At 42.5% G+C, this 26,089-nt stretch overlaps 1 protein-coding gene across 3 annotated transcripts; it reads left to right on the top strand.

Moving 5' to 3' along the window:
• The first annotated feature begins 178 nt into the window (after positions 1-178).
• DHTKD1 (dehydrogenase E1 and transketolase domain containing 1) lies at positions 179-24,091 on the top strand. Of its 3 annotated transcripts, none has more exons than XM_088055320.1 (17): positions 179-221; positions 7,015-7,170; positions 7,645-7,856; positions 9,483-9,677; positions 9,958-10,227; positions 13,268-13,439; positions 15,049-15,247; positions 16,100-16,412; positions 17,487-17,571; positions 18,172-18,311; positions 18,683-18,833; positions 19,752-19,858; positions 20,147-20,311; positions 20,681-20,763; positions 22,342-22,511; positions 23,028-23,113; positions 23,564-24,091. In XM_088055320.1, the coding sequence occupies exons 1-17, from the start codon at positions 194-196 to the stop codon at positions 23,663-23,665; spliced, it is 2,634 nt and encodes an 877-aa protein (XP_087911446.1). In that variant the 5' UTR covers positions 179-193; the 3' UTR covers positions 23,666-24,091. The 3 variants fall into 3 exon arrangements, with proteins under 3 accessions (XP_087911446.1, XP_005526143.2, XP_087911447.1); XM_005526086.3 differs by lacking the exon at positions 179-221 and adding an exon at positions 5,092-5,251; XM_088055321.1 differs by lacking the exons at positions 179-221; positions 9,958-10,227 and adding an exon at positions 5,092-5,251.
• Positions 24,092-26,089: the final 1,998 nt, after the last annotated feature.

Raw genomic sequence — 26,089 nt, 5'->3', positions numbered from 1 at the left:
CCCGGCCCGCCACGCCTGGGCGCGAAGGGAGGAGCGGCGCCGCTTGACGGCGGCAGAGCAGCGGCTGCGGGCGGCGCGGAGCGGCGCTTCCCGAGGGGCGGGGGTTAGGCAGCGCGCAGGGCAGCCCCGCGCGGGGTCCTGGCGGCGGACGGGTTACCGGGAATGCGGAGGCGGAAGGGGAAGAGGAACGGGAATGAGAGTGGGAATGGAAGAGGAAAAAGGTTCTGCCCAGCGTCCCTCACAGCGGCGGGGAAGGGGGAAGTAGCCTCTGAATGTCGCTTCCTTGGTGGCCCCAGCGCACGACTCGGCTTGTGGCCCCGCGTGACGTCACTGCAGTGACGTGTCTGTGCCCGTCAGGCGTCACGGCAGCCGTCGTGTCGCGGGTGGGGCCCTCAGGTGTCACTGTGATAAAACATGGGGGCGACAGTGTCTGAACACCAAATTACTGCCTAAGAGGTAGTTTAATGGGCGTGCATTACTGTGCCCAGTTCTGGGCTCCTCTGTACAAGGGAGATAAGGAACTGCTGCAGAGGGTCCAGCGGAGCCACAGAGATGAGGAGGCCTCTGGAGCGTCTCTCCTGTGAGGAGAGACTGCGGGAGCTGGGCAGTCTGGAGAAGAGAAGACTGAGAGGGGATTTCATGAATGCAAGTAAATATCTCTAAGGCAGGTGCCAAGAGGATGGTACCACGTTCATCTCAGTGCTGCTGAGTAACAGAGCAATGGACATAAAACATAAGAGATTTCACCTCAAATGAGGAAGAACTTCTTTACATTGAGGGTGGCAAAGCACTGGGACAGGCTGCTCTCAGAGTCTCCCTCTCTGGAGACATTCACAACTCACCTGGCTGTGTTCCTCTGTCACCTGCTCCAGGTGACCCTACCTTGGCAGGGAGGTTGGACTGGATGATCTCCAGAGGTCCCTTCCAAACCCACCCATTCAGTCATTATGTGATTCTGTCACTGGGTGTGTTTTCTAGTCTAAATTTGGTCTTTCTGCCCTCCTGCCCAGTCAGTGTTTCCACCTGGACATCTGAGGATATTTTACAGTGGTGAATTTAGTGGCACAAAACTCCCAGATTTGTTGAAAATGCTCTCTGCCTGCACGTCTGGGCACAGAATCACCTTTTGGGCAACTCTAAAGCTGCCTAAGCTGGAAAAAGCTGGCACAGCCCAGAGCTGCAGAGTGAGAATCTGGTGTTTATTCTGGTGTTTTGAATCTAGGTTCTGACAGAAGCTTTTTCTTTAGGTTGGGAAAGCCTTTACAGCCCTCCGGGCTTAGAACAAGCCTTCAGCAATATTGGACTGTGACAGCAGGCACAGGCCTGGGTGTGCATAATGAGATTGTTCAGCTGTTAAAGTTGTTTTTTATTCAGAGGCAAGAGCTGGCTCCAAGAGAAGACACTGTTTATTGATGCAGAGCTTTAGGTGTGTTCTGCCAACTGGTACAGGACTAGACAGGTTGTTTTTTTCTTCCCAGGGAAGAGCTCTCCTCCCTGCTGTTCAACCTCATTGCTCATTTTGCAGACATGTCTAAAAATCTCTTTCTGGAAAAGTTTGAAAGGATGGACTCATGCTTCACATCATTCACATTTCCCTGCTCACAAAGATCTCATTTGCTTGCCAGAATATCTTAAACTACCAAGTTGATTAAACTGATTCACTGGAGTGGAGAAGATCTCTGGCAGAACATAGTAAAAAGGGGAAGAGAAAATCCATGGTAGTGTTGGCACTTTATTTTCCAAAGGCATCAATCCTTTGACTTGTCAATGGGTGCCTTTGGATTACTCTTTTTAGGGGAAATTTGGTTATACTTGGGTTAAGTATCAGTGGCACTGGCATTACATGAAGAGATGTTGGCTTATTTCCTTTTGAAGCTCAATGTTGCTGCCCTTTCCAACATGAATAAAAAGTGCAATCACTACGGTTTTGAAAGGAAAGCAAAAGCTCCTTCTGTGTTTATACCACACTCCCACATCTACAATTATGTTGGAGCTCTCTCTTGTAAAGGCCCTGCAAGCAAATCTTGTTTTACCTTTGGTACCTCAGGAAACTTTTCCTTCTAACATACCTGTTCCATTTGTGCACGTACCAATCAAGCTTTTTTACTCATTTACCAATGTTGTTTCCTGAATCTCAGACATAAAGCATGTCTTTTTTTGTAATTCCTGAAACTCTTCCCAAATTTTTTTGTTTCCTCAATTACTGGCATCAAATTTGCACACAGTATTCAAATTGTGCCAAATACTGGCCTAATGTAGAATCTGTAGGTGTCCTCTATATTTCCTTGTAGCCAAATCCAGCAAATTGTCTTATTTTCTGAGTGAGTGGATATTCACATAATTTTTTAGATCCATCTACTTTTTTCTCATTATTTTTGGAGATTTTTTTATAGCCACTGTTTCCTGGAAAGGAGCTACATTTTAGTGCACATAACTCTTTCAATGTGTGCAAGCTTTCACCTCATCCTGTTAAAATAAGTCGTGTTTGCTTATCTCCATCTTGACTCTCAGATTCAAGGTAACCTCTCTTCACCACTTACCTCCAGGTGACAAACTTCATCAGCACTCAAGGTGTGGGCAGCTTTTTTGGGTTGATCTAATTACTAAAGTACCAAGGGGGATAATTCCTTTTGATATATTCCCACTGCTGTTGATTTTCTATTCTGCCAAGTAGTCAGACACTTACTATTTAGTGTGTACAGCCTTGGTTGTGGAGAATTTCTAGTTTTTTTTAGTGAGAGCATCATGTACTACTGAATCAACCTCACACAGGAGCCTTCTCTAGGACAGGCTTTGTGTCAGAAGAGCCAGGCTGGGAGAGTCACTTTTCCTACACCCTCAGCAGTGGTGTTTTCTGCTGGCACAGGTGCCACCTTCTCACATTTAGACATGAACCAAAGGCAAAAAAAACTTTCCTTGACCTAGATATAGCTACATCAATGCTTTAGCCACATTTAATCATGTTCTACTCAAGATGATTATGTTGGCAAATCTGTGAAGTACTTTAAATCTTTATTAACTGGATTTTTATTCACATAAAAACCCTAACAAGTTGACTTGATGAGATATATATTTCATAAACACCTGCTTAGACTTTATTAAACCTTTATCAAGTGAACTTATATATACAAATATTCAATTAGTTGCCTGAGATCCACATTGTGTGACTGAAACATCTCATTGGAGATACTGGAACATTTTTAATGTACAAACCTATTCCTATCAGTGCTAATTGGGAAATATTCAACTAACTGCCTATTTGATTCAAAGCAAAACCACATTGATATCTGCTGTTTGACAGGTATTTGCTTAAGAACTGTGGAAAAGTGTTTCATCATCCTGCAGTCTGCCTGCAACATTTTTCTTTTCCCCAGGCAGAGAATGGAAATATTTAACTGCATCAACATTTTCTCCCTCTCCACTGTAAGCTTCAGAAAAATCACATAATCTGGCAGCATTATTTTCAAGGTTCCTTTGTTCTAATTGAAAAAATGAATATTCACAACCACATTTCTACTACACTTTACTGTATGGGCCACATGTCCACTGTCCTTCTGTCGCTGTATCCTTTTGCCCTCCTTGCTGCATAAAAGGTCACTTATTTTTATATTTTTCTCCCAAACTGGGTTTTATAAATATGCATATACCCAACCATACAGGCCTCAAGGAACACAAATGGCCCCTCTGCAAGAACTGTGAATATCATAAAATCCCAGACCAGCTGGGGTGTTTGAACTGATTTAGTTCCAAAATCCAGTTCCACCTGTTCCAAAGGCAAATACCGTGGTTTGATTTGGACAAAAAATGCTCTTTGACTTCCTCATTGTGAAGGCAACAGGAGCACAACCAAGCCTACAGATAGGGAACTTGCCAGTACCCCAGACTTGCATTCACACAAAGTTTACAGAATCACAGGAAAGTTGAGATTGGAAGGGACATTTAAAGATCATCTGGTGTAACCCCCTGCCATGGGCAGGGACACCTTCCACTGTTCCAGGTTGATCAGCGCTTCATCCAACCTGTCCTTGGACACATCCTCAGGTGGGGCATCCACAATTTCCCTGCACAATCTGTTCTTGTACCTTACCATGCTCACAGCAAAGAACATCCTCTTAATCTAAACCTACACTCTCTTGGTTTGAAGCCATTAATCCTGGTTCTATCACTACATGCTCTTGTAAAAATTCTGTCTCCATCTTTTCTTGACTCCCTTCAGGTACTAGAAGGCTGCAGTTAAGTCACCTGGAACCCTTGTCTTCTGCAGGCTGAACAATCCCAATTCTCTTAGCCTTTCTTCATAGGAATGGTGCTCCATCTCTCTAATCATCTTGGTGGCATCCTCTGGATTCGCTCTAACAGGTCCATGCCCCTCCTATGTTGAGGACCCCAGAGCTGGATTCAGCACTGCAGGTGGGAGTCTCACCAGAGTAGAGATGGAAGGGACCTCTGGAGATCATCCTGTCCAACTTCCCTGCCAAGGCAGGGTCACCCTGGAGCAGGTGACAGAGGAACACAACCAGGTGGGTTGTGACTGTCTCCAGAGAGGGATGTTCCACAACATCCCTGAGCAGCCTGTCCCAGTGTTCTGCCAGTCTCAAAATTTCTTCCTCATGTTGAGGTGAAACTTCTTTCTTGTGAATGGAATATTATTTAATGGCCATAAAACTTGGGTTTTATTTTATAGCCATTGCTCCTGGTCCTCTCTCTGGGTACAACTGAAAAAAGTCTGGCACCAACTTCATGGTACCCACCTTTAAGACATTTACATGCATTTATGAAATCTCCTCCCAGTTTTCTCCAGACTGAACAGGCCCAGCTCCTGCAGTCTCTCCTCACAGGAGAGATGCTCCAGAGGCCTCCTCATCTCTGTAACTCCGTTGGACCTTCTGCAGTAACTCCTTGTCTCCCTTGTACTGAGGAGCCCGGCACAGAACCGGGCACAGCGCTCCGGACCGCCTCGCTGGAGCCTGGAACACCGTGTGCCTTCTCGTTCCGTTCGGCACTGCAGGAGCCCCCGAGGGCCCCGCTGCGGGCGCCGCCCCCGGGGCTCGGGGCGGGTCCGGGGGCGGTGGCGGCGGGGGCAGCGCGGCCATGGCCATGGCGGCCCTGGCGGGGGCTCGGGCCGTTCGCTGCGCGCTCTGCCGGGGCGGCCCGAGGCGCTGGTACCGCACCGAGCGCGGCGTGTACGGCTACAAACCGCGGAAGGCGGCGGGCGGGCGGGCGGAGGAGCAGCGCGGCGCCGGCAGAGCAGGTCGGACAGCGCCGGGGCCGCGCCGGGCAGAGGGAGCGGCGCGGGGGCTGCCCCGGTGCGGGGCCCGGGCACGGAGCGGGCGCTCTGAGGTGTTGTTGCGTGTGGTGTGCGGAGCGCGGAGCAGACCCGCTCCGAGAGCTCTTGGCTGTGGTTTCTGCGAGCCTGGGGTGCCTGGCCCCGCTCCACGGGCAGAAGCGGCTGTGAGAGCACGGACTGCAGAAGTTTCCTCAGCGATGGGCTCTCGAAGAGTTCTGCTGCTCATGGAAGTACCTCTGCCATGATCCTGTCATTTTACTTTTATATCATGGTGCTTGAACTAGCCGAACTGAGGGTGGTGAGGCACTGAACAGGTTGTCCAGAGAGGTTGTGGATGCCGCAACCCTGTCAGTGTTCAAAGCCAGATGGGATAAAACTTTGAGAAACTAAACTCTGGTTTAGTGGGAGGTGTCCCTACCCACCGCGGGGGTGTTGGAACGGAATGGTCTAAAAGGTCCTTTCCAACCCTTAACATTCTAGGATTCCATGATTAAATAGAGGTAACTCTCTCGTGTAGCAATCTTTTGCTTTTAGCTCTGTTTTACAGTGTGGAAATGTGATTTCAAGGAGAAAACCCTTCTAGGTAGGAGTGTGGTCCTTGCATTAACTTTACTCTGGCGACTCGGGTAGGAGTTAAGCCGTTTGTCCAGAAGCAGGAGTGAAACCAGTTTGTAGCTCCTGTGTGACCAAGGCCAGTCACAAAGTAGCCTCCTTGTTAATGATTAATATATTTTTATGTAACATTTAAAAAATTGCTGCTAAAGGGCCTCCTTGCTGAGAGCTTCATGGGTGCTGTTAGCCTTTTGTCTGGGTTGTGTCCCTCTGTTGTAGAACCCAGTAGAGAAAAGGGCCTGTTTTGAATGGGCTGACTGTGTGATTGTAATGGATGGAGCAGAGTGTCGGCAATAGAAATGCAAGTGTCAGAGAAATAACCTTGTGATATGGTCTGAGAATTTCACTGTTTTGGAAAACAAAAACCTTCAGATCTGACTACTGTCAGTGCTGCATTTTTACCAGAATGAAAAACACTACATTATAAGCTGGTTCATGCCATTAATTTGTAGCAGGTTGTGCTTGCAGTATATTCTATTGTTTGCAGTTTATCAGCCTGGTCTGTGGCTGTTCTCAGTGACAGTAACATATGTGGGACCTCTCAGCTGGTCAAATTCTGCCCATGTCGGTAATTTTTACCACATTTGGCTCAGCACATGCTCTTGGCTCCTGCAGACAGACTTTGTTTTTTTTTTTTTGAAGTCATGGGACCTGAATTATTGTTAAGACCCAATCCTCCTGTCATTCCAGCAAGAAACAAGGACTCATAAGTGATAGGATTGAGTTGGCTTAGGAAATAAGACTGTACACAGGTAATGTGCTGATCTTGACTTGGATGAACCTGTTTGTAGGGGTTTTGGTTCACCACTGTTGTAGAGCAGTTTGAAGCAAAATGAAGTAACATTGCATATGTTTACAGGAGCCTAACATAGGATGGGAACTGTGGGGGAAATCTAGAGTGTACTTGATTGAAAATTGAATGGGGGAGCAGATTTAGCAGTTTGCTGATGGGAGCTGTTGTGGAGTAATAAGTTAGAAACAACTGCATAGAAAAGCTCTCTTTCCAGCCAGAACCTTGATGGTTGCCAGCAGACAAAGCATTCCTGTGTTAGTGCCGTAAGTGGATTTGATCTGAGCATGTGTGTAATACTGTTCTGCTTTCTTTTTGGTTTTAGTTGACCATGCTCTTGCTCGTTTAATAACTGCCTATGCTGAACACGGCCACAAAGCAGCCAAAATAAACCCACTGTTTGCCGGCCAAGCTGTTATGAACATGGTACCTGAAATCCAAGAGCTGGCTAAAGTTCTTCAGGGTCCTCTCATTACTACAGGTCAGTCCACAGCCTTATCAAATTCTGTTCATGGGTGATTTATTGAGGGGCTGTGGCCTCTGTGGAAGAGTCAGATATTGAGTGGTGGCTCAACCAGTGATGAAAACTGTTGGACAGAAAATTGTCAACTTCAGCATACATGTCTGTTGCAGAAATCATAGTGCAGTGAGAGGCTGCCTTCTAGCATCTTTGGAAACCTTGAAAATTTGTACTTTGTCTTACAACTACTGAGGTTAAACATTAATTTATTGTGTTACTGTAACATTCTATGATTTACCATAATACTTAACACTGTAGTGAAGGTTTGAAAGTATAGGGGCAGAAGTCAAGAATTGCCATTTCTTGGCTCTCTTAGAATCTTGCTGTGGCCTTAAACAAAGGTGAGGGTCTCTCATTGCTTTATTTTCTCCAAAACAGGCTTTAGTGCTCCCCCCTCCTTCCCCAAAGCGACTAATAATATTTCTTTTCCACCAGGACTTATAAACATGGGAAAAGAGGAGGCTTCTGTAGAGGATGTGATGGCTTATCTTGACCATATATACTGCGGGCATATTTCCATAGAAACAAGCCAGCTTCCAACTTTGGAGGAGAGAGAATGGTTTGCTAAAAGGTTTGAAGAGCTGAAGCAAGAAGCATTTACACCTGAAGAGAAGAAGCACTTGTGCAAACTGATGCTGGAGTCCCAGGTACTTTGTTCCCTGTTACTAGATTGTAATAGTCATGGAGTCTGTCATGGATCTTTTACTATTCTGGACATGATTCATGCAGAAAAAGAACAACCACTGTCCTGTAAGGCTTTGTCAGTGTGCAGGAGGAAGAAGTAAAAGGTTTGCCTGAAGCAGTGCAATGCAGGAATCTCATTTGGGTTTGTTGCTGAATTTACTTACCAGCCATTACTGAAATAATGATGCTATAAATCCATGAATAATCAGTCTTCAAAAGTGAGATACTCTTAGATGAATGATTGTACAGCTCATATTAAATGTTACTGATGGAAGCACAAGGTTGAACAGAGCTCTGTGAAATCTTGTGCTCTGGCTTAGCTGTTCAGTGTTTTCCTCTCACCCTCATGTTGATGTTTTACTGTCCTTAAAGTATGCTGTCCCTCAAGTTTTTGGAAGAACAAATCAGAGCTGGACTGAGGTGTTACCATAAAGCAGTTGCAGATAGGGTGCCTTTTAGCAAGAACCTTTGCTCAATGCCTTCTATAAGGAAGTGAAATATTTATGGACTTTTAAAATGTATAGAGAAAATTTATTCCAATACTTCTGTACTTTGAAAAGTTTTAATCTTTTCCCCTTTTCTTCCCATGTTATCCTGAAGGATTGAAAAGTAGAAGAGCAGGATCTGTGAAGGTTGGAAAGGTAGAAGAGCAGGATCTGTGAAAGTGTCCCTGTTTCCAGTTTTCCAAGTGGAAGGAATGATAAATGTAATATTTAAAATGACTAAACGGAAGTATATGGCCCACTTTGTATTTTTTGTCACCTCTTTGGCAGTCAGAGGAATTTGATGGTGACACAGGAGGTTGATATTGGGATCCTGATGGTGTACTTTAATTTCAATATGACCAGAACTATACCTATAGAATTTAACCCTGACAGAAAAAATTACGTTTATATGTGATTAATTTAGTATACATTATTCTTTAGAACTGAATATTTCTCAGCTAGCAGTTGGCTCAGATCTTTGCTTGTGGCTTAGTCTTCCCTTCTCAGTTACAGACTTCATTTGGTTTTTGTCTTCAGTTGCAAAAATTATAGAAGTTTCCAGTGCTTCCAAAACTTGGTAACTTATTAGAGCTTTCTAGGAGGAGGTGAACGGAGTGAAGTGAGAAGAAAATGAAGTAAATACAGATTAATTTATATTTCTTCTCTCAAGCATTCTACATATGTAATAAGAACTGTACCTACTGCAAATCAAAATGAAAAACTGCTTTGCTAGCACTTTGTATCTCAAGATCATTGCAGTTTATAGTGTAAAAGAACACCATTCCTAAATTTCCATCTAAACCAGGTAAACTACCCAGGAATTTGTAAATTAGTCTTGTGTTACAGTTCTTCTTGAAGTACCTTCTATGTGAGACAGAGAAAGTTTGGTCCTCAATGCAGCATTTTTCTGCTTAGAGCTGATTTTTTACAGTCGTCATAGCTTCTGGTCTCAGACTGTGTGGGTAGAGATTGTGCTGAGACTTTCCAGGGGTATGTTTAGATTTGTATGCCTCAAGGCTATAAACATAAATTATATTTCAATTTTATAAACAGAAGGCTGCTGCTTCAAATAACCTAATACTGAAGTTGTCCTGTTTTTAATAGGAGTTTGATCACTTCCTGGCCACCAAGTTTGCTACAGTGAAGCGATATGGTGGTGAAGGAGCAGAAAGCATGATGGGCTTCTTCCATGAGCTGTTCAAGATGTGTGCATACAGTGGGGTCACGGATATCATCATTGGAATGCCTCATCGGGGAAGGCTTAATCTGCTCGCAGGCTTACTTCAGCTTCCTCCTGAGGTAAGAGATTTATAATCTCATGGGCAGTTTCAGTAAAATAAACCCCTGAAAGTTTGCCATGTTGTAAATGCTGGAGTAATAAATGTTACCTGTGTGAGAGTGTTCTCCCTTCCTATCAACACTTCAGTGAACTGTCTGCAGGAGACTGTTAAAAGGACTCTAATGAAGGGTTTTATGTACTGTTACTTAGAAGCATCTTTGCAATTTCAGGAATAGGGGAGTGTTTTTCTTTCAGTATGTCAGTGAATCAGAAAAGGGCTTTAACCCTTTTTCCGTGCAGCTCATGTTCCGCAAGATGCGTGGTTTGAGTGAGTTCCCAGAGAATTCAGCAGCCATTGGGGACGTTCTCTCCCACTTGACCTCTTCAGTAGATCTGGACTTCGGCTCCCACAGACCTGTGCATGTCACCTTGCTCCCCAACCCCTCACACTTAGAAGCCATCAACCCAGTGGCTGTGGGCAAGACACGAGCCAGGCAACAGACGCTGCTTGATGGTGATTACTCCCCGGAGAGTTCTGCACAGCCTGGGGACAAAGTTATTTGCCTGCAGGTATTTTGCTCACATATTGTAATTTATATTTGTAAGACTCGTTGGACTAAAATGTGAACAGGAATGTACATAAAAATTTCAAACAAAACTGATTTAATGTATGATGTCAAGAACTGGGATCTTCTTTATGGGGAAAGAGGAGGGCAAAGAAGATTTCTAGGTGGAGTTTGTGAAGATGCTGGCATTAAATAATTGCACTTCTAAGATTTCTGAATAACTGATTCTGATACCTCCCTTTATTTTAATAATATTCTGCATTGACTGCCATGTGTGCCTTTCCTCACTTCTGCATTTAAACTGCCTCTGGAAGCCTTCTTTCAAATTAATAGGTTTGGGGAAGAGCTGTCAACAAGGCTGCAAAATGCTCAGGAGGATTTAGAATTTTGTCATTTTGTCATAGGACTGTTGAAGACTGCTGGAATTAGATTTTGCTCCTTGAACTGACTTGTATAACTGTAGAATCAGTCCTAAACAGTTCCTTAATAATTTTTCTCCTCTTGATTGACTTTAACTTGGAAAAGCAAGTGAGTTGAACTCTTAACATTTTAAAGCCAGGAGTAAAAACAAGTTGGGCAGAAATGTTCTCTGAAGTGTAACAAACATCGAGGAAGTTAGAGTGAAAATGTATTTCAGTTAAAAAAAATGTTTTGCTTTCTTCTGGAAGGGTGTGGATATTGTGAAAAAGCAACATGAGAATACAAAATATTCTGGGCATGATGGGGTTCTCAGTTTTTATTTAAAAAAATTCTTTAGCTCTCACAAGTACAGCCAGCTTTTGCTGTACAAAGTGTCTCCATCTTTCAGTGCAGTTACATCTTAGTTTGAGAAGATACTATTGTTTCTTTCTTATAATGGTAGATCCTCACCATGTAGTAATAAAACTGCTATGACTCTTTAAGCAAAGATTATTCAGGATAAATGGACCCGACCCCCCCTCCCAAGACAAATTTCACTTCTTAGGATTTATGTGGGTAAGTGGTACAGAGTATTGTATAGCAGAGAAGAGAAACCTTTGATTCTGTGCTTAACACCTCCATGTTAGCAAACTGATTCAAAGTATTTCTAAAAGGAAGAAAATGTATCATATAACCTGAGCAGCATTACCTGTGATTGTATCTTTAAGAGGTACACAAGTGAGATTGAAGGTAGGCAACTTTTTAGTTGTAACCGTTAACAGCTCTCATTCCATTGATTGAGAAGATGTGAAAGCAGGCACCTTGTGTTTCAGTAACTTGGTTTGGGAGTTTGTCTTCAAACTTTCTGTTTTTACAGTGCTTTCTCTTGCAAAATATAAGTGTAGATGCTATGAACTCTGAATTGAGGTTTACACTAGCATTTTTTCTTCCACAAGCCCCAGTACCAGAGCTTGAGAGGAGAATGAGTAAAGATCAGTTAAGGTGCCATTGTCAATGGTGAGCTTCATTATCCAGGGTGTGAAGAATTTATAAGAATTATAAAACTCTTCTTGGTTAACTACCATGGATATCTCTGCAGTATTTAATTGTCCATCTCTGCCTGGAGAATGGTTTATTTTTCACTTTCTCACATACCTTAACTCCACTTCCTGGACATCAGTCAACTACTGATGTTTATGATTTGAAATGAAATCTGAGAGTAAGATCTCCCAGAGGTAAATTCCACCCCCAGGGTCACTATTTGGTGAATTAAACTTGATGATGACATTGCTTTTAGCTTTTTGCTAATGCAGCCCAGAAAAAAACATGCCCCAGCAAAAACTGTCTCCATCTTTTTGGTAGGATGAGTAAAATCCTACCTGCACCACAGGAATTGAATCCTCTGGGGTTTGAGATGCATATCTGTTGTGTAGTTGGATAGTCACACTGTCTTTAGGCTTTAATGCTTTGAGATGTGCTAAAGGCCATAAAGTTTTCTCAGATGTTTTAGGGTCTTCACTCAAATGCTATCACTGAGATATGTAGCCTTCTTAGGCAGCAGAAGGAACCAGGAGGGAAAAGTGAAAACCCAGCACTTCAGGAACAAGTGTAGCATGGTAAGGGATAGAGTGGGGATGCTGTCTTATTTCTCTTGCAGTGGTTACCTTTGTTTTGCTGTGATACCTCTTAAAAATCTGTATTAGAATGGTATAAAGCCCAATGCTGCTGTTTCACTGGTTGATTGCACCTCTGTTATCTTGCATTTGTGTATTTGCATAAGTCTCTTAAGGCTTGAAACCACTATTCCATGGCTATAAAGTAGAACTGTCATCTGTTTTCAATAAGTACATCAATCTGCACAGTGACTTTGACCTGCAAATGCTTGAGTCTGCATTCTGAGGAAACTGTGGTCATACTCATCAATGGAGAACTGTCTCCAATTTCAAAATATTGAAATGTTAGATGATATTCACTCCAGTACCTCTAGCCTTTTTTGGAAACCTGGGTTGGATATCATAATATTCTCCCTTCCCCTTCTGAACTATGTTTTTATTTGCAACATTTATTTGCTATTGCTATTTTTGAAATGTAACTAAGAACTTAGGTTTTATTTCCTTCTGAAAGTTTTGTTTGTTTGTTTTTGAGTACTTCCATTTGGTTAATTTTCCACTAGTTTTTCTGTTTGTGTCTGTTTGGTAAGGTGGAAAGGGTCACAAGTCCCAGTTCCCCAGCACTCAACCTCAGCAAAGGTGTAGTGAATGCTGTGGTGAGCGGCTCCCTTTGTTCAGGGGTCAGTGGCTTGCCTCTGACTGCTGCAGCTTTGCCATAGCCAGGAAATTTGGAGTCACCTGAACACTGGTGGGTCTGTTTTAAGAGATTATAGGTCAGCTCCAGGTAGGAATTACATCAGGCATTCATGTACATATGTTGGCTGCTATGACCTCATGTTAGTGATAAGGCTACATAAACTCTCAAGTCATTGAAACAGTATTCTGAGAGGGATTAAGAAGTGGATCCAGCTGGAACTGTATCTGTTCCATGTACCCAATTTAGAAGGTCTTACTTAATAAGTGAGTTACGGTTTTGATTTTGCTGTTCCTCCAGTGTTTCCTAATGAGATTTTTCCATCTTCTTCCCTCATGTAGGTTCATGGTGATGCTGCTTTCTCTGGGCAAGGGATTGTTCCTGAAACACTTACCCTCTCTAATCTACCACATTTCAGAGTTGGTGGGAGCATCCATTTGATTGTTAATAACCAGCTGGGCTATACCACTCCTCCAGAGAGAGGAAGGTCATCCCTGTACTGCAGTGACATTGGTAGGTAGGGTTGAATCACAAGGAAGATTGTCTGTTGTGTCAGAAAGGATTTTTAACTCCAGTGTAAGCCGTGCAATAAACTTTTTTATGGCAACTGCCTGTCAGCCCTAGGGAGAGATTATTATAACTCCGGTTTCATGGTGGAGTAGGAAAAAAAATTATTATAATGAAAACAATTATAATTATTTTATAATTATTTAATTATAATAATAAATAAAATAAACAAAATAAAATAATAATATTATTAATAATGTATAAATATAGAAATAGATAAATTTTTATAATTTATGTATATAAATATATATGAATAAAGTAATAATTATTATATTATTCCCTCCAGCAATTCAGATGCTATAAATATGCCCATCCCTATCTGCTTTATAGCAAAGGCTAAATATCAAGGGAAAATCTTGTCACATTTGTACAGGATGTGATAAAATAATTGCAAGATTTCTGTGAAATATTTCTTTATTTCTTTATAACTCAGTTTCTGTCATATTATTGACAGCTTTTAAAAAGGTATTGCCATGGAGTGTATAAGAGATTTATTTTAAATAGATTTTGCTAAATTTCATAGAAATCATCCCAGTGTGTTTTCTGAGCAAGATTTTTAGGTGAGATGCTCCTCCATTTTTGCTGTTTTGTTTGTTGTCATGTGAGCCTGTTGAGCTTTCAGTTTCAGATGGAGCTCAAGACCTTTCTGTGTCTGACCTAGAAGCTTTGTTTTGGACTGATCTTTCTTAGTGATAAACAGATGTATTATCAGTAAGATCAGAGACATAGTAGCTAGTTATCTTGTATATGTCTCCAATAAGTAAAAATATACTTTTGTATGCTTTTGACCTGACATCAGGTGTTTGTCTTATGATTTCATCAAACCAAACAAGTAGATTCATTAAATCTGATAAGGTAGATAGCATATGTTAATACTGTTTTCCCTGGGCTGGTTTTGTATTATGGATTGTTTTTATTTGGGTTTGGCTTTTTGCCTTAGTTTTCCTTTCTTCTTACCTGTCAGTGAGGAGGGACTGCTTTAGTATTCTGCTAGGGAGGGAAAATTGACATGAGCCAGGAATGGCAGAAGTATCTTAGTTTCCCAGAATTTGGACAGATAAAATACAAGAGGAGCACTGTTACTTGCACCCAAATTGTCATACAGGAGATGTATTTCTCGTTATTCTGTTATTTCTCCATAATAATGGAGAAAATTGCTTTTGGTCTGTATGAATTCATAGTAATGATAGCTTAGGATAAGAAGGAAATAAAACTCAATTTCTGTTTGAAAGAGAAGCAATCAAGTAGTTCTCTCCCAGTTCCTGTACACTACCAGATTAATATGATGCAGGAACTGTGTATAAAAAGTCCTCTGGGAACAAAGTGCTTGTAAAGAAGTTGTGCTCAAACTAACAAATACAATGAGTTGGGCTAATTGCATGTTCTCTCAGGCAAGATTCCTCTCCTTACCCCAGCTCTCATCACAAAGAGTATATTTTTAAAATTTGTTATAATTACTTATGGGCTGTCTGTAGTTTCAGCAGAGCAGGTGTGTGTCTGCTTTCTTTGGAAGGGGTTGGGTGTGATTGCTGTTGTGTTTCGAATCCCTGGGCAGGTAAAATTATTGGATGTGCAGTTATCCATGTGAATGGGGATGATCCTGAGGAAGTTGTCCGTGCCACACGACTGGCTGTGGAGTACCAGCGCCAGTTCCGCAGGGATGTCGTTGTGGACTTGCTATGCTACAGGCAGTGGGGCCACAACGAGCTTGATGAGCCCTTCTTCACCAACCCCAGCATGTACAAAATCATCAGGTAAGGGTTGCAGCATGAAAATATGTCTGCACCACCTCAAGTCTTGCTGCTGCAATAGAAGTCTCTGTGTGAAATACTTTGATGTATCCACAGGTCTTTATGAAGGTGCAGCTACACTGTCAGCAGCCCTTAGCTACAGTGTGATACTGTAATATCTTACTGATAATAAGATGTTAATGAGCAATCATTACTGTTGGCTCTTGCATGTGTGGCTTGGTGCTTTTTGGAGAGCAATCTTGGACATAGCTCTTAGATTTCAAATTTGTGACCGCTGGTTATCAGAAGGCAAAGCTGCCTTCTGTGTGCCAAGGGGAAGCGTGCATGATGTGGGAGAATGGGCAGGAAGCCAGCATGATGTTTGTCTTGTCTTTGCCTGGTCCTGCTACTTCCAGTGGGGGCTCATCTTTATCAGCGTTTAAATGCATTTAGATTCCATCCTTATCGCTGAAGGAAAACACACAAAAATTCACCTGCCAGTCAATTCTGGTATTTTAGGTGAAGTGTTTATGGAATGGTTGCCTTGATTCTCTCCAATGTGGAAATCTTACTGTGAATTTCTCTGAAGAAAATATGCATGGTAGCACAGAGGGGTTTTTTTTACCTGTAACTGCCAACTATATCACTTTTTATTTTACTTTTTTAATAAAGGACTCTAAAACATATCTTTAAGAGAACTGTTATCTTTCTGAAATGCCAGGAAAGTGAACTTCATGCAAATAAGTATAATGCACCAGGACATCATTTATATGAGTTTTCCATGGTACCTGACTGTAGTAAGGTGGTATGTCCTTGTTCTCCTGTGACACTGTTTTTAGGCTTAATATCTATGTGGTTTGATTTCCTCCCTGGCAGATCCCGTAAGAGTATCCCAGACACGTATGCAGAACATCTCATGGCTGCTGGGCTCATGACTGAGGCTGAAGTGTCTGAGATAAAGACCACGTACTATTCTAAGCTGAATGATCACCTTGCCAACATGACTTCATACAGCCCACCTCCTACCAACCTGCAGGCTCACTGGAAAGGCTTCGTGGAGCCTTCTGCCAAAATCACCACCTGGGACACGGGGATGCCTGTGCCTCTCCTGCAGTTCATTGGAGTCAAGTCTGTGGAGGTGCCCGAAGAACTCCAGATGCACAGCCATCTCCTGAAGACCTATGCACAGGTGAGTGGAGCATCATGATACTTCTGATCCCGTGGCTCAAAGATACAACCTGTTATAGGAAAAAGTCTAAGCAAAGCAGGGTTGCCAGTTAGAGAACAGCATGGTATTCTCTAGGAAAAACAGCTCACTCTGTTTCAAGGCTGAGATGATGTCATTTGTCCTCCAGTTTAGAAGAAAGGCTTCTTCCCCCAGGTCTAACCATGTACTTTAGTTTGGTATTTCAACAATATTTATTGCAATGAAGAAAAAAACTTACAGAAAATAGTTTGTTGCTCTTACAAATAGAAAGAAACTATTATGATAACTTACTAACATTTATATAGTTGGTAATTAGAAGAAGTACTTTGTGAAGGAATGACTCAGGAACCTGGCACTGGTGTACACAGTTTCTAAAGCCAGCAGTGAGTGTTTTGACTTATTTATATAAACACTAGACAACACAAGGCCTACTTTGACAGTCAGGGTTTGATAGCTCCCAAGTTGGTTTTTGGTTTGGCTAGGTTTGGGGTTTGTCAATGTTTCCCTTTGATGGATGATGAGTGTGTGCAGGTGTCCCTTTGGCAGCCAGAGAGAGGCTGTGAGTTGAGTATTTCAGAATACATCAGTATGTTTTTGTCTGCCCAGCCCAAGGCAAGAACTCCACAGCTCAGTCTGATCATTTGTCTGCAGTTCTGCAGGCCAGAACAGGGAAGAATTCTGGAGACTGAAATATTTACACTTGGTGTCTTTCATCACTGCTAATCAGACAGACCAGAAGTCTGTCAAGACTACACTTTGTGCTGTGCTAAGATTTTTAATATTTTCAGACTAGGATTAATTAATCAGTCCACAGTTTGTTGACTGGGAGGTGAACACATGGATCACCTATGGTTCTGTGGTCCTCAGGCAACCTTCTTCAGGATGTGCTGAAATAAGACCCTGTATTCTAAACCAGCCTAAGATGGCTGCAGGAATATAGCATTTCTCTCCATAATGTGTTTTTTTCCTAGCTTCTGTTATTAGTCTGTGCCACCAAAAGAGCTACAGATGGAGAAAGACAAAATAGTATTTTTTTCTTGTTCTTTATTTGCTTAGTCAAGAGTTCAAAAAATGGAGGAAGGAAAAAAGCTGGACTGGGCAACAGCTGAAACTTTAGCATTTGGTTCTCTGCTGAGCCAAGGTAAGAGGCAACTAGAAAGCAGACAGTAAAATATTTTTGCTTTAATGTCAATAAAGGATAACATTAGATTTCTTAGGTGTTTCTAAGTAAAAAAATTGTCAAATTTATACATCATAACAATTTGCATGGTCTAAGAGAAGGTAAATATGAATCTTATGTGTCACTAATACTTGTAGACTGAGTCTTAAATATCTTCAAAGAACTGTAGTTCCCTTTCACTCCCCAAAAACATTTGTGTATAGAGCTGAGCACATGAGCAGTGCAGCTGATATTAGTGAGGCTCCCAAGTACTTTGCGTGCTTTATGCTATTTCTTCTCCCTCCTCTCTAGCCTGTATTCAAATCTCCATTTACATATGATACAGAATGCACATTTTTTTGCAGTTTGCTTCAGTAAATTGAACCATTTTACCCAAAATAATGTCAGAGCATCTGTGTGCTTCAGAGTTGGAGCTGTTGCTGGTTAAGAATTGCATCTCAGATTTGATGTTGCTGATGAGGGGAAATCCAAAAAGAGATATAACAAGAGATAGAATTATTTCCTGCATGTTCTCTTTTTACATGACTTGCTGATCTGGTGTTGTGTTTACTGTTTGCCAAGGGTTTAATATCAGATTAAGTGGACAAGATGTTGGCAGAGGAACCTTTAGCCAACGACATGCAATGTTGGTTTGCCAAGAGACAGATGATACCTACATTCCTCTGAATCACATGTCCCCAGACCAGAAGGGTTTCCTAGAGGTAGGTTCTATGGTCCTCAAGTCCACATTCTTCAAATCATGAAACAATTTGCATTTTTTTGAAGCTGCTGAGACGTATGTAGATATAATGTATATTCTGGCAAACCCCAGATAAAGGGACATAAAAACTCTCAGGGCATCCCTATTCTTTGTTGTTACAAATTACAACTTTAACATGGAGGTTTGCTTTTGCTTGAAAGATCAAATATTATTCTTTTCCCCTTGGTGCCTTAATTCAAAAGCAAAAAGTCAGTGCCTATCAATTGCCTTTAGGAGTGTGTGTTCTCAGCACTGATTGCCTGGTTCCAACTCTTCTTAACCCTTGGTTGTTTCCTTCCTCATCCACCCCTCCCAACAATTTCCTTTTGTTAGGTGAGTAATAGTCCTTTGTCTGAAGAAGCTGTGCTTGGTTTTGAATATGGAATGAGTATTGAGAGCCCTAAGCTACTGCCAATTTGGGAAGCTCAATTTGGAGACTTCTTTAATGGAGCCCAGATAATATTTGACACTTTCATCTCTGGAGGTGAGTGTACAATAAACTAATATATTTAAGAATTAATCATTTGTATTATGCACATTTTTAGAAAATCCTTCCTCTTTCAAGTAAAAGGGCAACATGTTGTGCAAAGGATTCTGTTTTCTCGAGGAGTCCTATGAGCTTGCCTGTGAGGTCCTGACTTCTGCGCAGTTTTTCTCAGAAGACAGTACATCTAAAATGAAAGACTCCTTGGCAGAGTACAGTCATTACAAAAGAACAATTAATTATACTAGTGGCCTTTCTCCCCCCACATGCATTTTACTGTGTGTATATATGGTTGATAGCTTTATAGGCTGTACCTTTCCTTCGTGAAGCATCTGAAAAATTCCTTAAACAATAGAGAAGGAAAATAGTGATTTATTTAAAAAACACAAACAAAAAGCCCCACAACAATACCTTCCGAAGTTTGACTCTAATGTGTTTTCTGAGTGCTGAGATATAAAACCTCTGTAGTCAGAGATGGAAATTCAGAGGCCCTCTTATCGCACCCAAACTCTGGATTTGACTGTAATCTCTTGTATAGTGCATGAGCTTTGGCAGAGCTCAGGGGAACAACTAACTGCTAACTGCTGTTAGCCAGGGCTGGCTCACAGGATGCTGCTAGGATCACACCTGCAGAGGTGAAGTTTTAAAATTTCACTGTGTCATGTGCTCCATGTGGAGACTTAAGTCTTCTGGGACCCCAGAACTACCTGATGATTTCAGAAACTTCACATCACCTTACATGTATTTTCACTGTAATGAACCTCAGTGCAAAATTCCAGCAGCATATTTCAGGCTTGTATTTAATGATGTGGAAATTGGCTATTCTTTTTCCTGAGTTGTTTGTGCAAAGTAATGTGTTCTGTGGCTTTATGTTCTGTGGCAATCATCCTTTCCTTCCTCCTCATTCTATGTTTCTAGGTGAGGCTAAATGGCTTCTGCAGAGTGGGATAGTAATTCTTCTTCCCCATGGCTATGATGGTGCAGGCCCTGAGCACTCATCCTGCCGGATGGAACGGTTCTTACAGGTACCCACTACACCCCTTAGGGTCACACATCCCCAGCACAGCACTGGCAGTCAGTGCTCTGGGAGCTGTGCTGCAGTGTGCTCCAAGAAGGCTCCAAGAAATTCAGACACAATCTTACCAGTTAAATGCTAAACCCGTTTCTTCTCTCAAGTTGTTCCTCTTTTGAATTTGGATATTTACTAAGCTGTTCCTGTACAGGTCAGTGCGCCTTGTGTGCCTGGATTCTTTCTGGCGTATTGGTCTCACTGCTTGCTTTTGACAAGGTATCACTATGTTCCCCCTGTACAGATGTGTGACAGCTCAGAAGAGGGAGTTGATGGTGACCAGGTCAACATGTCAGTTGTGCATCCCACTACCCCAGCACAGTATTTCCATTTACTCCGGCGGCAAATGGTCCGAAACTTCAGGAAACCTCTCATTGTTGCTTCTCCCAAAGTGTTACTCAGGCTCCCAGTAAGCTGAAAAATATCCTTCTTCTTTCTTTTTTTCTCTTTATCCTCTTTTGTGTTCTCTTCCCCTCTTTCTTCCTCTGTGTTCTCTGATTGCTGTTTTTGGATCAAATTGGTGGAATTTTGCCTGTTTGGGATCAAACAGGTTGAAGATTAAAGCTGGGTGGAGGTGAGCGAGAAGTAGGGTTCATTCTTGGCCTGATAGTGTTCTTTGGAAACTTATCATTCCAGTTTTCACTGGGAATAGGAATATGAGGGAGAGGGAAGACTGTGTATTTTGTGCTTACCAAAACCCTCTCTCAGTGTTCTTTCTGACTCTGTCCTGAGGGAAAAACAGCAAGATTTGGTAACTTCCAGCTCTTCCCCCATGTAGGCTGCTGTATCAAGTTTTGAAGAAATGGCCCCAGGGACAACATTCAAGCCTGTCATTGGTGACTCCTCAGTAGATCCTAAAAGGTAGCTCTGCTTTCTTAGAAGAGAAGCTCAAAAGAGATGTCCTGTCCCTTTCTCCTACCCAACAGCTCAAATTTGAGGTGATATGACAGAGGCAACTTTGAGGGGAAAATGTTTTATGGTGAGCGACTGGTTAGTTTTACTTCCTCTCCTTTTCCTCTGGTAATTGTTGGTAGTTACCACATCTGTCTGCAAAACAGTGGAGTGTTTAGGCTGTCACCCCTTGGCCTCACAGGGAGTTTGTGACTGTAGTTACTAACCTGATGGATCCTATTCTTCACCATGTCCATTAGCTGACAGTCACTGGAACAGCTGTGATATGAATCATAGAATCATAGATTTGTTTAGATTGGAAAAGACCCTTAAGATCAAGTTCAATCTTAGCCCAGCACTGCCAAGTCCACCACTAAACCATGTCCCAAGTGTCACATCTGGACATTTAAATACCTCCAGGATGGTGAGTCCACGACTGCCCTGGGAGGCCTGTTCAAGTGCTTGACCCTTTCAGTGAATAAATTTTTCCTAACATCCAATCTAAATCCCCTCTGATGCAACTTGAAGTTGTTTCCTCGTGTCCTATTGTCTGTTACCTGAGAGATGAACAGGCTACAACCTGTCAGGAAGTTGTAGAGCATGAAAAGGCACCTCCTGAGCTTCCTTTTCCCCAGGCTGAGGCCTCCAAGCTCCCTCAGCTGCTTCTCACAGGACTTGTGCTCCAGACCCTTCACCAGCTCCATGTCCTTCTCTGGATAGGCTCCAGCACCTCAGTCTTTCTTGTCATGGTGGCCCAAAACTGAATCCACAGCTCTGGATCCAGAATTCTGAATCCAGAATTTTTGTTCTATGGCTGGAATGCCTGAGCTGATGAGGTGGGGCAATAACAGAGTGTGTGTGTACATCTCTCTCCTTTCAGGTATTACAGTGAATCCTGTTCACAACAACCAATTCAGCCTTAATTTTTTCCCCTTATCTGCTCTTTGCCCCTGAAGTACCCAAGTCTGAGCCTCCTTCCTCTTCACTTCCTGACCCCCAGTCAAAAGGCTGGAAGTACCTTAGCATCTTGGGGTTTTTAAGTGGGATGGTGAAGCACAAAGGGTATAGTTTATCTTGTTGCTTTTTCCAGTAAGATGAGGCAGCCAAGATCTCTGTGATTGCACAAGGGTGTAATGTCTCTCCAGCAGGCTGTCCTGCTTTGGCAGGGCAGAGAATTGTCCTCTGGAGGGACTTCTCTCCCTCTGGTTTATTTTCTACAGAGACTGCAGAGAGTACTAGCTTTGACTAGCTGTTTAATTTTTAATAGTCAAAGCTAAGAGAGCTCAATCCCATTGTGTGGTAACTTTCCCAGAATTGCTGAAGAAACAGGACCTCTAGCATACTGTGCCCAAAGGTTAGTTTGCCAACTGTTGGAGGGAGTGGGAGGGATGGGAAGGCAGAGAAGAGAAAAGATCATCTAGGGAAGCAATTTAGCTTTATGAAGTTGTCTTTGAAGTTTGACTGGTTTTTTTGGTTGGAAATGTGAAGCTGTTCTGCATCAAGTCTCTGTAAAACACTAAACTTGGAAACATTCTTACTTTTTTTTAGTGTCACCCAAGTGGTGCTGTGTTCTGGGAAGCATTACTATGCTCTGGTGAAGCAAAGAGAAACACTGGGAGAGAAGCAGCACAGTGCAGCTATTCTGAGACTTGAAGAGCTCTGTCCTTTCCCCCTAGAAGCTCTACAGCAAGAGTTGAGCAAATACAGCCATGCAAAAGGTCAGCCAGGCTTCTACCTTTGTGTTTCCAGGCTCTTTGAAATACTGAACTAAATCTGTTTTCTATCTTTTAAGATGAAGAGCTGTAGTGGCTTTTTCCTCTTTCTTCTCCCCCTCATAGATACAAGTGTTTCTGGAGTGGGATGTTTCAGAAATGTTTATTGTGTTAAAAGAACTTTTTTCTCTGCTATTGTTAGCTTCCAAGAAGCAGCACTGAAAATCAGAGCAAACCATTTGAGATATTTTTTGTATTGGTCTTTGCAGTCTAGTTCTTTTAGTGGCTTTTGAAAACAGCAGTAGAAAAGCAGAATATACACACAGTATACCTAATGGTGGACATACTTTGGGTTTGAATTCAGTTCTGACCTGCAAGGGAGTTGAGTCTGGCATGCCTTCATTTCAGAGGTAGTGCCAAGACAAAAAAACTAGAGGTGTTACAAAAACAAAAACCTAATTTTCTTTCTCTGCTGAAAAGATAAAGATGTATGTTTGTTATGTACCCTTATCCTTCCTTTAGTCTTCATCTGGAGTCAGGAAGAACCACAGAACATGGGTCCATGGTCCTTTGTGTCTCCACGGTTTGAAAAGCAGCTGGGGCTTAAGGTAAGATGTCCCCAAGGTGTTTTAGTCTTTAAAATGAAGTTTGAAGTTCTCCTTGAATGTGAAACTCTATGGTGCTTACAACAAAAAACCTAATCCTGATGCCTAAACTAAATGTGGGTTCTAATTTTAGCTACTTCTCCTCTTTATAGCATGACTGGTTAAGAACAGGACTGAGGCTTTATTTTACATGGTGTTCAGTCAAGGTAGACAGGATAATGAAAGATTTCAAGTAGGGGGAGTAGGAGGCGAATGCAAAGGTGCCATTTGCTGTGGCAGATGATGCAGTGTAACGCCCTTGGAGCCATGGTCTTTGGGAGATGGGGGATAACTTCCTGCATTACTTCCAGCTGGGACTGCCCAGTTATCTGACAGCAGATATCACTGTGGCATCAGGACCTCGAGATGTGATTCTGTCTTTCATGAATTATTTCTCTACAACTCAACTTTCAGCTCCGTCTTGTGAGCAGACCTTCTCTACCAGCCCCAGCAGTTGGCATTGGAACCCTCCACAACAAGCAGCAGGAAGATGTTCTGACCCACACATTTATCTAAGTTTTCAATGGATGGACTGCTCCTGATGTCAGTCATGTTTAGTGCCTCCTCCTGTGAAGAACAAAAGCCAGATCCTTAAGACTCTTAGTTCTCCAAAATGGAAAATAAAAAAAAAAAAAAAGAAGGTGGAATAAGTTTGGTAATGATGAAGAATTTATTTTCATGTTAGGGAATACCTAACAATGAGAAGTGTCTGTTACTCCTGATACTTCTTGTTCTCTTATACAATTTTCTACAAAATGTCTTTATAAAGTTAAAAATCCAGTCCAGAGGACAGATTGGTGAGGTGACTGTGGAATACCTTGTATCTTGCTGCTTATTTGCACTTCACAGTTTCCTGGGATGGTGTGTATGTGGAAACATTAGTACTGCTTGATCAAATAAATGCTTCCCTGTGCCTGGGAATGAGCCATTTCTACAGCAGAATGTTGTGGATTATCTCTTTTTTCTTTCCTTGAGGGCCAGGAATGCAATCTCTTGTGGCTGTTGGGGCTCTTCTCAGTGCATGAGTTGTTAAAGCAGGATTCCCATTGGAGAGACCATGCAGGATGGCTCCTGAAGCTTCAGGCACCACTGTTTTTCTCCCTCAGAGGGTGAGAAATCCCAAGGGATGGTTTCAGCACAGCTGTCATCTGGAGAAAGGAAAGAAACCAGTCTTTATTGGGAAACAAAGGATAAAGGACCAAAACATTAAGTGGGAGAATAATGAAGCCAAATGGAAGACAGGCATCCCAGGCTGACCCCAGTGTTGACTGCCCCACAGCAGCATTCTGCCATCACAGGATTTCTCCCAGCATTTTTCCTTTAGTGGTTTCAGGGTGAAACCTGAGGGTGGCACCTCCCTGCTCTTCTCACTTACCTGTGCAAGCAATGCTTGAGTAATCTAAACTCACTGTGAGACAGCGATATTTCTGAAAAGAAAACAGTGGGGTTTAACCAGATCCAGCACTTGCAGATAGAAAGTCATGGTAGTTGAGAAAAAGCAGATCATAGGCAGGGCATGCATTGGGGAGACAGCTCCCAAAATAATCTTTGCAGCCTGCTTTAATATTTCATCCTAGTTAATTCACATATTCATTCATTCATTAGCTCCATATGACCCAGAAGTTACCTCTGTAACCTCTGTTCTGTGATGTTTCACATCACTGCCTCAGTACATCCATCACAGCAACATGAAATCATGTTTCTCCCACTTTGCTCTAGCAAACTGCAAAACCTCCTGCACATCCTGAACAGCTTTATCTAATCAAGGCATATTCTGCTTTAAATTTCTGCTGATAAGTAGAAAAATGAGGCTGAAGAGTAACATTGCTTTGGCTGCAGCTGTAGCCAAGGAAGTTGTAAAGTGCAATCACCAGCCTTGACTGCACACTGATGATTACATAAACTCACAGTTTTCCCACTATGACAGTGCACACGAGGAAAGAACAGACCCCGTGTTTTGAGTTTCACGTGGCCCAAACCCATCCTTGTTACACACCATTCCCACAAAGGCTGTGCAGGTGTGGTTATCCAACCAAATAAAGGATGCTCAAGTGTTCCAACCCTGCTTGATCCTCCTGGTGGGAGACAAAGCTATTTCTGTAGTGCTGCTTGCCTCAATGCCCCCAGCCCCACTGGTGTGCCATGGAGCTCCCCAGGGATCCTGGGGTAGGAAGGGAGAGCTTGAGCACAGCTTTCCTCAGTCAGCTGATACAGGCCTGCAGAACACTGCTCTTGTGTGATGGATAACAGCTCCCAGGAGCAAGGCAAAGCACTTGCTGACGGAGGGGTTAACGCTATTTCTCTCAGCAGCTTTGGATGCACACAAGGCTGTTTTCCATCTGTGTGCCTTGCTCTTCTCTGCACGCTGGCTGGGACATCCCTGCAGTGCTGGATTGCTTTTGCTTTGGGCTAAAGAGAAGCAGAAATTAGAACCATAGAATATCCTGCGTTGGAAGGGACCCACAAGGATTGAGTCCAGCTCCTGGCCCTGCACAGGACAGCCCAAGAGTCACACCATGTGCTTGAGATGCTACACAGGTTGAGTGAGTGGGTACCAGAGCAGGTCACAGTCCTTGGAGAGGAAATTCTGCTGGTCATTAACACAAGGAGAAGTGAGCCTTTATGTGCTGTTAGATAGCAAGGAGCTAACTAGAAAGAGAGTTACAGCATTTGTGCATAGTGGTGTGTCAGGATTTTCAGAGAGAAGTGCAAGACCAGAAGGAAAAAAAATAAAGGCATTGAGGGAACGAGCTGTTAGGTTGAGCAGTTTATTAAAGGCAGCAAAAGCTCTCAGACAGAAAACATACCAGGAAAACAAACATATTAAAACAAGTATTTTAGTAAAAGTGATGTTAGTTTAGATTTAAAAAATACTGTGATTTAAATAGATAATAATAGATTAGATTTAAAAAACAAAGTTCTGAACACAGTAGTATTTTG

This window comes from Pseudopodoces humilis, chromosome 5 (genome assembly GCF_049639895.1).
Source record: "Pseudopodoces humilis isolate 2021_Gansu_Grassland_sample_001 chromosome 5, ASM4963989v1, whole genome shotgun sequence".
Taxonomy (NCBI): Eukaryota; Metazoa; Chordata; class Aves; order Passeriformes; family Paridae; genus Pseudopodoces; species Pseudopodoces humilis.
The sequence above is the reverse complement of the archived record's forward strand: the minus strand, read 5'-3'. Positions and strand labels throughout refer to the sequence as shown.